We start from the raw sequence: 12,906 nt of genomic DNA, 5'->3' as shown, positions 1-12,906 counted from the left end.
TCTACGTTTTTGCTTTCCAATTCCAGCTTTGCAGCACTTTGCAATTTTTCTCCATTTAAATTATCATTTACTTTTCTATTTTTTCTGAAAAAGTGGATAACCTCACATTTTCCCACATTATACTCCATCGTCCAATTTTTTGCCCACTCACTTAACCTGTCTCTATCTCTTTGCAGATTATTTGTGTCCTCCTCACAATTTGCTTTCCCACCCATCTTTGTATCATCAGCAAACTTGGTTACATTACACTCGGTCCCTTCATCCAAGTCGTTAATATAGATTGTAAATAGTTGAGGCCCCAGCACTGATCCCTGAGGCATCCCACTAATTACTGTTTGCCAACCGGAAAATGACCCATTTATCCCGACTCTGTTTTCTGTTAGTCCTCTATCCATGCTAATATATTACCCCCAACCCCGTGAACTTTTATCTTGTGCAGTAACCTTTTATGTGGCAACTTATCGAATGCCTTCTGGAAGTCCAAATACATGATATCTACTGGTTCCCCCTTATCCACCCTGTTCGTTACAGCCTCAAAGAACTTCAGCAAATGTGTCAAACATGATTTTCCTTTCTTAAAACCATGCTGACTCTGCTTGATTGAATTATGCTTTTACAAATATCCCGCTACTGCTTCCTTAATAATTAACTCCATCATTTTCCCAATGACAGATGTTAGGCTAACTGGCCTATAGTTTCCTGATTTCTGTCTCCCTCCTTTTTTAAATAGGGGCGTTACATTTGCAGTTTTCCAATCTGCTGGGACCTCCCCAGAATCCAGGGAATTTTGGTAGATTACAACCAATGCATCCACTATCTCTGCAGCCATTTCTCTTAAGACCCTAGGATGCAAGCCATCAGGTCTAGGGGACTTGTCGGCCTTTAGTTCCATTATTTTACCGAGTACTATTTATTTAGTGATAATGATTGTATTAAGCTCCTCCCTCCCGATAGCCCCTTGATTATCTATTATTGGGATGTTTTTAATGTCTTCTATCGTGAAGACCGATACAAAATATTTGTTCAAAGTCTCTGCCATTTCCCTGTTCTCCATTATTAATTCCCCAGTTTCATCCTATAGGGGACCAACATTTACTTTAGCCACTCTTTTTCTTTTTATGTACCTGTAGAAACTCTTACTATCTGTTTTTATATTTCGTGCTAGTTTGCTTTCATAATCTATCTTCCCTCTCTATATTATTTTTTTTGTCATTCTTTGCTGGCTTTTAAAAGTTTCCCAATCCTCTAGTCTCCCACTCGTCTTGGCCACATTGTATGCCTTTGTTTTCAATTTGATACCTTCCCTTATTTCCTTCATTAGCCATGGATGGTTATCCCTTCTCCTACAGTCTTTCCTTCTCATTGGGATATATTTTTGTTGTGAGTTATGAAATATCTCCTTAAATGTCCGGCACTGCTCATCAACCATCCCACACTTTAATCTATTTTCCCAGTCCATTTTAGCCAACTCTGCCCTCATACCTTTGCAGTCTCCTTTATTTAAGCTTAGGACAATGGTTCGCGATCCAAATTTCTCACCCTCCAACTGAATTTGAAATTCAACCATGTTATGATCACTCTTTCCTAGAGGATCATTTACTAGGAGATCATTTATTAATCCTGTCTCATTACACAGTACTAGATCTAAGATAGCTTGCTCCCTGGTTGGTTCTGCAACGTACTGTTCAAGGAAACTATCCTGGATACACTCTATGAACTCTTCCTCAAGGCTACCCTGGCCAATTTGCTTTGTCCAACCAACATGAAGGTTAAAATCACCCATGATTATTGCCGTTCCTTTATTACAAGCCTCCATTATTTCTTGATATATACTCCATCCAACAGTGTAGCTACTGCCAGGAGGTCTATCGTCTACACCCACCAGTGACTTTTTCCCTTTATTATTCCTTATCTCCACCCAAACTGATTCAACCTCTTGATCCTCTGAGCCAATATCGTTTCTTACTAACGCACTGATCCCATTATTTATTAACAGAGCTACCCCACCTCCTTTTCCTTACTGTTTGTCCTTCTGAATGATGGTTAAGAAAGCATAAGGAATACTTTCCTTTATTACCCGAGGCATGTAATACAAGAGCAGGGAGGTTATGCTTGAACTGTATAAAACACTGGTTAGGCCACAGCTGGAGTACTGCATGCAGTTCTGGTCACCGCATTACAGGAAGGATGTGATTGCACAGAGGGTACAGAGGAGATTTAAGAGGATGTTGCCTGGACTGGAGAATTTTAGCTATGATGAAAGATTGGATAGGCTGGGGTTATTTTCTTTGGAACAGGGGAGGCTGAGGGGAGACCTTATTGAGGTGTATAAAATTATGAGAGACTTAGATATAGTGGATAGGAAGGACCTATTTCCCTTAGCAGAGGGGTCAACAACCAGGGGCATAGATTTAAAGTAATTGGTAGGAGGTTTACATAGAAACATAGAAAATAGGTGCAGGAGTAGACCATTCGGCCCTTCGAGCCTGCACCACCATTCAATATGATCATGGCTGATCATGCAACTTCAGTACCCACCCCTGCTTTCTCTCCATACCCCCTGATCCCTTTAGCCGTAAGGGCCACATCTAACTCCCTTTTGAATATAACCAATGAACTGGACTCAACAACTTTCTGTGGTAGAGAATTCCGCAGGTTCACAATTCTCTGGGTGAAAGAATTTCTCCTCATCTCGGTCCGAGATGGCTTACCTCTTATCCTTGACTGTGATCCCTGGTTCTGGACTTCCCCAACATCGGGAACATTCTTCCTGCATCTAACCTGTTCAATCCCATAAGAATTTTATATGCTTCTATGAAATCTCCTCTCATCCTTCTAAACTCCAGTGAATATAAGCCTAGTCGATGCAGTCTTTCTTCATATGCCAGTCCTGTCATCCCGGGAATCAGTCTGGTGAACCTTCGCTGCACTCCCTCAATAACAAGAATGCCTTTCCTCAGATTAGGAGACCAAAACTGTACACAATACTCAAGGTGTGGTCTCACCAAGGCCCTGTGCAACTACAGTAAGACCTCCCTGCTCTTATACTCAAATCCTCTTCCTTCACCGCCTGCTGTACCTGTATGCCGACTTTCAATGACTGATGTACCATGACACTCAGGTCTCGTTGCACCTCCTCTTTTCTTAATCTGTCACCATTCAGATAATAATCTGCTTTCCTGTTTTTGTCACCAAAGTGGATAACCTCACATTTATCCACATTATACTGCATCTGCCATGCATTTGCCCACTCACCTAACCTGTCCAAGTCACCCTGCAGCCTCTTAGCATCCTCCTCACAGCTCACACTGCCACCCAGCTTAGTGTCATCTGCAAACTTGGAGATATTCAATTCCTTTGTCTAAATCATTAATGTATATTGTAAATAGCTGGGGTCCCAGCACTGAACCTTGCAGTACCCCACTAGTCACTGTCTGCCATTCTGAAAAGGACCTGTTTATCCCGACTCTTTGCTTCCTGTCTGCCAACCAGTTCTCTATCCACGTCAATACATTACCCCCAATCCCATGTGCTTTGATTTTGCACACCAATCTCTTGTGTGGGACCTTGTCAAAAGCCTTTTGAAAGTCCAAATACACCACATCCACTGGTTCTCCCTTATCCGCTCTACTTGTTACATCCTCAAAAAATTCTAGAATATTTGTCAAGCATGATTTCCCTTTCATAAATCCATGCTGACTTGGATTGATCCTGTCATTGCTTTCCAAATGCGCTGCTATTACATCTTTAATAATTGATTCATGCATTTTCCCCACTACCGATGTCAGGCTAACCGGTCTATAATTCCCTGTTTTCTCTCTCCCTCCTTTTTTCAAAAGTGGGGTTACATTAGCTACCCTCCAATCCATAGGAACTGATCCAGAGTCCATGGAATGTTGGAAAATGACCACCAATGCATCCACTATTTCTAGGGCCACTTCCTTAAGTACTCTGGGATGCAGACTATCAGACCCTGGGGATTTATCGGCCTTCAATCCCTTCAATTTCCCTAACACCATTTCCTGACTAATAAGGATTTCCCTTAGTTCCTCCTTCTCGCTGGACCCTCGGTCCCATGGTATTTTCGGGAGGTTATTTGTGTCTTCCTTAGTGAAGACAGAACCAAAGTATTTATTCAATTGGTCTGCCATTTCCTTGTTCCCCATTATAAATTCATCTGATTCTGACTGCAAGGGACCTACATTAGCCTTCACTAATCTTTGTCTCTTCACATCTCGAGAGAAGCTTTTGCAGTCAGTTTTTATGTTCCCTGCAAGCTTACTCTCATATTCTATTTCCCCCTCCTAATTAAACCCTTTGTTCTCCTCTGCTGAATTCTAAATTTCTCCCAGTCCTCAGGTTTGCTGCTTTTTCTGGTAAATTTATTTGCCTCTTCCTTGGATTTAACACTATCCCTAATTTCCCTTGTTAGCCACGGTTGAGCCACCTTCTCTTTTTTATTTTTGCGTTTAGAGGGGATTTGAGGAGAAAGGTCTTCACCCAGAGGGTTGTGGGGTCTGGAACTCACTGCCTGAAAGGGTGGTAGAGACAGAAATCCTCACCACATTTGAAAGTACCTGAAGTGTCTTAACCTGCAGGGATATGGACCGGGAGCTGGAAAGTGGGATTAGGCAGGCATGATGGGCCAAATGGCCTCCTTCTGTGCTGTTAATTTCTTTGCTTCTATGATTCTCTCTCTCACTCATTCTCTCTTTCTCCCTGTCTCTCTCTACCTCTCTATCTCTCACTCTCTCTGTATCTCTCTACCTCTCTATCTCTATCTCTCTCACTCTCTCACTCTGTCTGTATATCTCTCTCTTTGTATCTCTCTACCTCTCTCTCTCTCTCTCTCTCTCTCTTTCTCTCTCTGTCTCTGTCCCTCTGTCTCTCTTTCTCGGTCGCTTTCTCTCTTTCTCTCGCTTTCTGTCTCTCTCTCTCGCTTTCTCGCTATCTCTCTCTGTCTCTGTCTCTCTGTCTCTCTCTCTCTCTTGCTTTCTCTCTTTCTCTCTCTCTCTCTCCCTGACTCTCTGTCTCTCTCTCTCATTCTCTCTCCCCCTGTCTCTCTCTCTATCTCTCTCACTCTCTGTCTCTCTCACTCTCTCTCTCTCTCTCTCTCTATCTGTCACTCCCCTGCAGGATGGAAGTAAAATGCTTCAGTGTTGAGATGTTCTGTCAAACGTTTCTCATGGCCTCTCCTCTTTCACAGATGCGGTACCCCGGGCAGAACACCATTACGGACTCATCGCGGTTGCAATTCCTGCTGTTTTTTTCATCATAATCATCATAATAGTGCTAAGGTACAAGATCCGATGAGTGTAGCTTTAATCTAACTCGGTCTGTACCTGTCGTGGGAGTGTGTGATGGGACAGTGTCCAGGGAGCTGTCAGTCAGCTGTGTAGGGAGGAGACTAAAAGCAGTACTGAGGGAGCACCCCACTGTCGGAGGGGCAGTACTGAGGGGGTGCCGCACTGTCAGAGGGGCAGTACCGAGGGCGTGCCGCACTGTCGGAGGGGCAGTACTGAGGGAGCACCCCACTGTCGGAGGGGCAGTACTGAGGGGGTGCCGCACTGTCAGAGGGGCAGTACCGAGGGCGTGCTGCACTGTCGGAGGGGCAGTACTGAGGGAGCACCCCACTGTCGGAGGGGCAGTACTGAGGGAGTGCGGCACTGTCGGAGGAGCAATACTGAGGGAGCGCCGCACTGTCGGAGGGGCAGTACTGAGGGAGTGCCACACTGTCAGAGGGGCAGTACTGAGGGAGTGCCACACTGTCAGAGGGGCAGTACTGAGGGTGTGCCGCACTGTCGGAGGGGCAGTTTTCAGGAAGTGCCGCACTGTCGGAGGGGCAGTGCTGAGGGAGCACCCCACTGTCGGAGGGGCAGTACTGAGGGAGCAACCCACTGTCGGAGGGGCAGTACTGAGGGCGTGCCGCACTGTCGCAGGGGCAGTTTTCAGGAAGTGCCGCACTGTCGGAGGGGCAGTGCTGAGGGAGCACCGCACGGTCGGAGGGGCAGTACTGAGGGGGTGCCGCACTGTCGGAGGGGCAGTACTGAGGGAGAGCTGCACTTTGGGAGGGGCAGTACTGAGGGAGCACCGCACTGTCGGAGGGGCAGTACTGTCGGAGGGGCAGTACTGAAAGGGCGCCACATTGTCGGAGGGGCAGTACTGAGGGAGCGCCACACTGTGGGAGGAGCAGTACTGAGGGAGCGCTGCACTGTGGGAGGGGCAATACTGAGGGAGCGCCGCACTGTGGGAGGGGCAGTACTGAGGGAGCGCCGCACTGTCGGAGGGGCAATACTGAGGGAGCGCCGCACTGTGGGAGGGGCAGTACAGAGGGAGTTCCGCACTGTCGGAGGGGCAGTACTGAGGGAGTTCCACACTGTCGGAGGGGCAGTACTGAGGGAGTTCCACACTGTCGGAGGGGCAGTACTGAGGGAGAGCTGCACTGTCGGAGGGGGAGTGCTGAGGGAGTGCCGCACTGTTGGAGGGGCAGTACTGAGGGAAAGCTGCACTGTCGGAGGGGCAGTACTGAGGGAGTGCCGCACTATCGGAGGGGCAGTATTGAGGGAGCGCTGCACTGTTGGAGGGGCAGTTATGAGAGAGTGCTGCGACAGTGCAGTTTTTTTTGTTCAAGTATTTACGCAGTTTCCGTCTGAAGGCTACTATTGAATCTGTATCTGCTGTGCTGTGCATTGCAAGTCCTAGCCCGCTGCTGCTTCATAAAGCTTTTCCTCGTTTGCCCTTGGGGTCTTTTGCCCCTCACCTTATATTCGTGCCCTGTGGTTACCAACCCGTCCGCCACTGGAAACACTTCATCCTCATTCACTCCATCAAAACCCCTCATGATTTGGAATACCTCGATCAAATCTCCTCAACCTTCTCTGCTCCAAGGAGAACAACCCCAACCTCTCCAGTCTATCACCGTAACTGAAGTCCCTCATCCCCCCGAACCATTCTCGTCCAGCTCCCCTCAACCTTCTCCGCTCTAAAGGGAACAAGCCTGCAGTGTAAAAGCAGGGAAGTCCTGCTACAGTTGTACAGGGTATTGGTGAGGCCACACCTGGAATACTGCGTGCAGTTTTGGTTTCCATATTTACGAAAGGATATACAGGTATTTGCTTTGGAGGCAGTTCAGAGAAGGTTCACAAGGTTGATTCCGGAGATGAGGGGGTTGACTTATGAAGAAAGGTTGAGTCGGTTGGGCCTATACACATTGGAGTTCAGAAGAATGAGTGGTGATCTTATCGAAACGTATAATATTATGAGGGGGCTTGATAAGGTGGATGAAGAGAGGATGTTTCCACTGATAGGGGAGACTAGAACTAGAAGACATAGTCTCAGAATAAGGGCCGCCCGTTTAAAACTGAGCTGAGGAGGAATTTCTTCTCTCAGAGGGTTGTAAATCTGTGGAATTCTCTGCCCCAGAGAGCTGTGGAGGCTGGGTCACTGAATATATTTAAGGTGGAGATAGACAGATTTTTGAGCGATATGGGAGTAAAGGGTTATGGGGAGTGGACAGGGAAGTGGAGCTGAGTCCATGATCAGATCAGCCATGATCTTATTGAATGGTGGAGCAGGCTCGAGGGGCCAAATGGCCGACTCCTGCTCCTATTTCTTATGTTGTTATATTCTCCAGTCTCTCCACGCAGCTGAGGTCTCCAATCCCTGGCCCCATTCTGGTCAATCAGCCGTTAACCTTCTCTGCTCTAAGGACAATAACCCCAGCTTCTCCAGTCTCTCCAGGTAACTGAAGACCCTCATCCCTGATACCATTCTGGTAATGGGGGGGGGGGGGGGGGGGGGGGGAATTGGGGGATAAATGGCATCCTCTGCAGTCACGACCAGGGGTCCCGGAGGGTGTCTTGTTTACCTGTTGCCAGGGTAATGGATATTGCAGAGCAGCCAGAGAGGAACTTGAAGCGGGAGGAGGAGGACCCAGTTGTAGTGGTCCATGTTTGGTCCAAAGTGGGGAAAAGTTGTGCTGCATATTCTATGGGTGTGTTCATCACACGGACTGGGTAGAAAGGTTGACTCTGTCCCTCTCTCTGTCTCTCAGGTGGTGTAAGAAGAAGAAGGATTCCATAGTCTTAAATTGTTGAAGGTTCTTCCGTCTAATCTGGGCCCGGTAAACTGTTCTCAACTATTACTGGCCTTATGTGGACTGTGTCCATCCTGATTGTGTGTTGTATTTGAACCATCGCCCCTCAATGGTTGTGGTGATTGGAGGTCAATCATCACAGCCCCAGGACGTCACTGCAGGAGTTCCTCAGGACAGTGTCCTAGGCCCAACCATCTTCATCAACGACCTTCCCTCCATCATAAGGTCAGGAATGTGGATGTTCGCTGATGACTGCACAGTGTTCAGTGCCATTCGCATCTCCCCAGATAATGGAGCAGTCTGTGCCCACAAGCAATAAACCTGGACATTCAGGCTTGGGTTGATAAGTGGCAAGTAACATTCACGCCACACAAGTGCCAGGCAATGACTATCTCCAACAAGCGAGAGTCTAACCATCGCTCCTTGACATTCAACAGCATTACTGTCACTGAATACTCCACCATCAACATCCTGGAGGTCACCATTGACCAGAAACTTAACTGGACCAGCCACATAAATACTGTGGCAACAAGAGCAGGTCAGAGGCTGGATATTCTGCGGTGAGTGTCTTAGCTCCTGACTTGCCAAAGCCTTTCCACCATCTACAAGACACAAGCCAGGAGTGTGATGTAATCTCCACTTGCCTGGATGAGTGCAGCTCCAACAACACTCAAGAAGCTCGACACCATCCAGGACAAAGCAGCCCACTTGATTGGCACCCCATCCACCACCTTCAACATTCACTCCCTCCACCACCGGCGCACCGTGGCTGCAGTGTGTACCATCTACAAGATGCACTGCAGCAACTCGCCAAGGCTTCTTCAGCAGCACCTCCCAAACCCGTAACCTCTACCACCTAGAAGGACAAGGGCAGCAGGTGCATGGGAACTCCATCACCTCCACGTTCCCCTCCCAGTCACACACCATCCTGACTTGGAAATATATCGGCCGTTCCTTCATCGTCGCTGGGTCACAATCCTGGAACCCCCTCCCTAACAGCACTGTGGGAGCACCTTCACCACATGGACTGCAGCTGTTCAAGAAGGCGGCTCACCACTACCTTCTCAAGGGCAATTAGGGATGGGCAATAAATGCCGGGCTTGCCAGCGACGCTCACATCCCGGAACGAATAATAAAAAAATAAAAATAAACCGCTTGTGACTCCTTGAGTCTTTTGTGTTTCTGTGACTCTTGATCAAACGTCGGTCCCCGATAGGGTGGGACTGGGGAAATAATGGAGAACAGGGAAATGGCAGAGACATTGAAAAAATATTTTGTATCGGTCTTCACGGTAGAAGACACTAAAAACATCCCAATAGCGGATAATCAAGGGGCTATAGGGAGGGAGGAATTTAATACAATCACTATCACCAAAGAAGTAGTCCTCAGTAAAATAATGGGACTAAAGGTGGACAAGTCCCCTGGACCTGATGGTCTGCATCCTAGGGTTTTAAAAGAAGTGGCTGCAGAGATAGTGGATGCATTGGTTGCAATCTACCAAAATTCCCTGGATTCTGGGGAGGTCCCAGTGGATTGGAAAACCGCAAATGTAACGCCCCCTATTTAAAAAAGGAGGCAGACAGAAAGCAGGAAACTATAGACCAGTTAGCCTAACATCTGTTGTTGGGAAAATGCTGGAGTCCATTATTAAGGAAGCAGTAGCAGGACATTTGGAAAAGCAAAATACAGTCAAGCAGAGTCAGCATGGTTTTATGAAAGGGAAATCACATTTAACAAATTTGCTGGAGTTCTTTGAGGGTATAACGAACAGGGTGGATAAAGGGGAACCAGTGGATGTGTTTGATTTCCGGAAGGCATTAGAGAAGGTGTCACATAAAAGGTTACTGCACAAGATAAAAGTTCACAGAGTTGGGGGTAATGGATTGAGGATTGGCTAACTGACGGAAAACAGAGAGTCGGGATAAATGGATCATTTTCCAGTTGGCAAACAGTAACTAGTGGGGTGCCACAGGGATCGGTGCTGGGTCCTCAACTATTTACAATCTATATTAATGACTTGGATGAAGGGACCGAGTGTAATGTAGCCAAGTTTCCTGATTATACAAAGATGGATGGGAAAGCAAGCTGTGAGGAGGACACAAAAAATCTGCAAAGGGATATAGATAGGCTAAGTGAGTGGGCAAAAATTTGGCAGATGGAGTATAATGTGGTAAAATGTGAGGTTATCCACTTTGGCAGAAATAATAGAAAAGCAAATTACAATTTAAATGGAGAAAAATTGCAAAGTGTTGCAGTACAGAGAGACCTGGGGATCCTTGTGCATGAATCATAAAAAGTTAGTATGCAGGTACAGCAAGTGATCAGGAAGGCAAATGGAATGCTGGCTTTTATTGCAAGGGGGATAGAGTATAAAAGCAGGGAAGTCCTGCTACAACTGTACAGGGTATTGGTGAGGCCACACCTGGAGTATTGCGTACAGTTTTGGTCTCCGTATTTAAGGAAGGATATACGCATTGGAGACTGTTTAGAGAAGGTTCACTAGGTTGGCTCCGGAGATGAGGCGGTTGACTTATGAAGATAGGTTGAGTAGGTTGGGCCTCTACTCATTGGAGTTCAGAAGAATGAGAGGTGATCTTATTGAAACTTATAAGATAATGAGGGGGCTCGACAAGGTGAATGCGGAGAGGATATTTCCACTCATATGGGAAACTAAAACTAGGGGGCATAGTCTTAGAATAAGGGGCCGTCCATTTAAAACTGAGCTGAGGAGAAATTTCTTCTCTGAGGGTTGTAATCTGTGGAATTCTCTGCCCCAGAGAAGTGTGGAGGCTGGGTCATTGAATATAGGAGGAGATAGACAGATTTTTGAGCGATAAGGGAGTAAAGGGTTATGGGGAGCGAGCAGGGAAGTGGAGCTGAGTCCATGATCAGATCAGTCATGTCCTTATTAAATGGCGGAGCAGACTTGAGGGGCCAAATAGCCGACTCCTGCTCCTATTTGTTATGTTCTTAAATCTTACAGTAGATGCTTAAAATTAGCCTATGTTCTTGATTCCGTGCAGATGTTACAACATGCCACACAGTGGCAGTCACATCTAATTTTGCTTCCCAGGCTAACTGTGTGCTATGTGTGCTGACTGTATCTTTAATTTGGGCAACCAAGGCCCAACACCTATGTTTCTCGCATGGCGCTGATAATCATATTATAATGCTATGTTAGAATTGTGACTCATAGAATCATATTGGGCCCAAGTTTCAGCCTCAGTTGCTCCTGATTTTTTGGAGCAACTGGTGTAGAACGGAGTATCTTAGAAATTCAAATTCTCGGCATTTAGTTTGCTCCAGTTCCAGTCAGTTAGAACAGTTTCACTTTGGAACAGAATTTTTTTTTCAAAAGGGGGCGTGTCCGGCCACTTACGCCTGTTTTCAAAGTTTCGGCAGTGAAAACTTACTCCAAACTAACTTAGAATGGAGTAAGTGAAGATTTTTGTACGCTCGAAAAAACCTTGTCTACACTTTAGAAAATCAGGTGTAGGTGACAAATCAGGGGGTTTAAAGGGAAGTTTACAAACATTAAACACTTCAGTTTTACAAATTAAGAGCCATCATCAATAATAAATGATAAAAACATCAATAAATCAACCAATAAATCAATCAAAAAAAATCAATAAATAAAATATTTCCTACTTACCAACTGCAGCACCGGGAGCCCTCCAACAGCATGCTGGGATGCCCCCCTCAGTGTGTCTCTGTCAGTGTCTCTATCTCTGTCTGTCTGTCTGTCTGTGTCTCTCACTCTCTGTCAGTGTCTGTGTTTCTGACAGCGAGGGGAGAGGGAGGAGGGGGGTAGAGGGAGAGAGGGGGGTAGAGGGAGGGGTGGGGTAGAGGGAGGGGGCAGGGAGAGGGGAGGGAGGCAGAGGGGGAGGGAGGGAAGGGGGAGGGATGGGGGAGAAGGGGGAGGGATGGGGAGAAGGGGGAGAAGGGGGAGGGAAGGAGGAGAAGGGGAAGGGGGGGAGGAGGAGAAGGGGAAGGGGAGAGGGGAAGGGGAAGGGGGGAGGAGGAGGGGAAGGGGAAGGGGGGAGGAGGAGGGGAAGGGGAAGGGGGGAGGAGAAGGAGAAGGGGAAGGGGGGAGGAGAAGGAGAAGGGGGGAGGAGGAGAAGAGGAAGGGGGGAGGAGAAGGAGAAGGAGAAGGGGGGAGGAGAAGGAGAAGGAGAAGGGGGGAGGAGGGGAAGGGGAAGGGGGGAGGAGAAGGGGAGGGGGCGCGGAGAAGGGGAAGGGGAGGAGAAGGGGAAGGGGAAGGGGGGGGAGAAGGGGGAGGAGAAGGAGAAGGGGGAGGAGAAGGGGGAGGAGAAGGGGAAGGGGGAGGAGAAGGGGAAGGGGGAGGAGAAGGGGGTGGAGAAGGGGGAGGGGGGAGGAGAAGGGGAAGGGGGGAGGAGAAGGGGAAGGGGAGGAGAAGGGGAGGAGAAGGGGAAGGGGAAGGGGGGAGAAGGGGAAGGGGAAGGAGAGGGGGGAAGGAGAATGGAGGAGGAGAAGGGGAAGGGGGGAGGGGGAGAATGGGAAGGGGGAGGGGGGAAGGAGAGGGTGGGGGAAGGAGAAGGGGAGAAGGGGAAGGGGGGAGGAGAAGGGGAAGGGAAGGGGGGAGGAGAAGGGGGAGGAGAAGGGGAAGGGAAGGGGGGAGGAGAAGGGGGAGGAGAAGGGGATGGGGGAGGAGAAGGAGAAGGGGAAGCGGGGAGGGGAAGGGGGGAGGAGAGGGGGGAGGGAGAGGGGGGAGGAGAAGGGGAAGGGGAAGGGGGGAAGGGGGGAAGGAGAGGGGGGGAGGAGAAGGGGAAGGGGTGGAGGAGAAGGGGAAG

The 12,906-nt window shown here is 48.1% G+C and overlaps 1 protein-coding gene across 1 annotated transcript in view; it reads left to right on the top strand.

Annotated features, from left to right (window-relative positions):
• Positions 1-9,221, top strand: part of LOC139257914 (uncharacterized) — a 57,042-nt gene extending 47,821 nt beyond the window's left edge. Inside the window, exons 8-9 of the mRNA XM_070874663.1 lie at positions 5,207-5,297; positions 8,054-9,221. Coding sequence (XP_070730764.1) covers positions 5,207-5,297; positions 8,054-8,096 — 134 coding nt within the window. The 3' untranslated portion in view covers positions 8,097-9,221. The remainder of the gene's footprint in view (positions 1-5,206; positions 5,298-8,053) is intronic.
• Positions 9,222-12,906: the final 3,685 nt, after the last annotated feature.

This window comes from Pristiophorus japonicus, unplaced genomic scaffold, assembly GCF_044704955.1.
Source record: "Pristiophorus japonicus isolate sPriJap1 unplaced genomic scaffold, sPriJap1.hap1 HAP1_SCAFFOLD_926, whole genome shotgun sequence".
Classification (NCBI taxonomy): domain Eukaryota; kingdom Metazoa; phylum Chordata; class Chondrichthyes; family Pristiophoridae; genus Pristiophorus; species Pristiophorus japonicus.
This window is presented reverse-complemented; position numbering and strand designations above follow the sequence as displayed.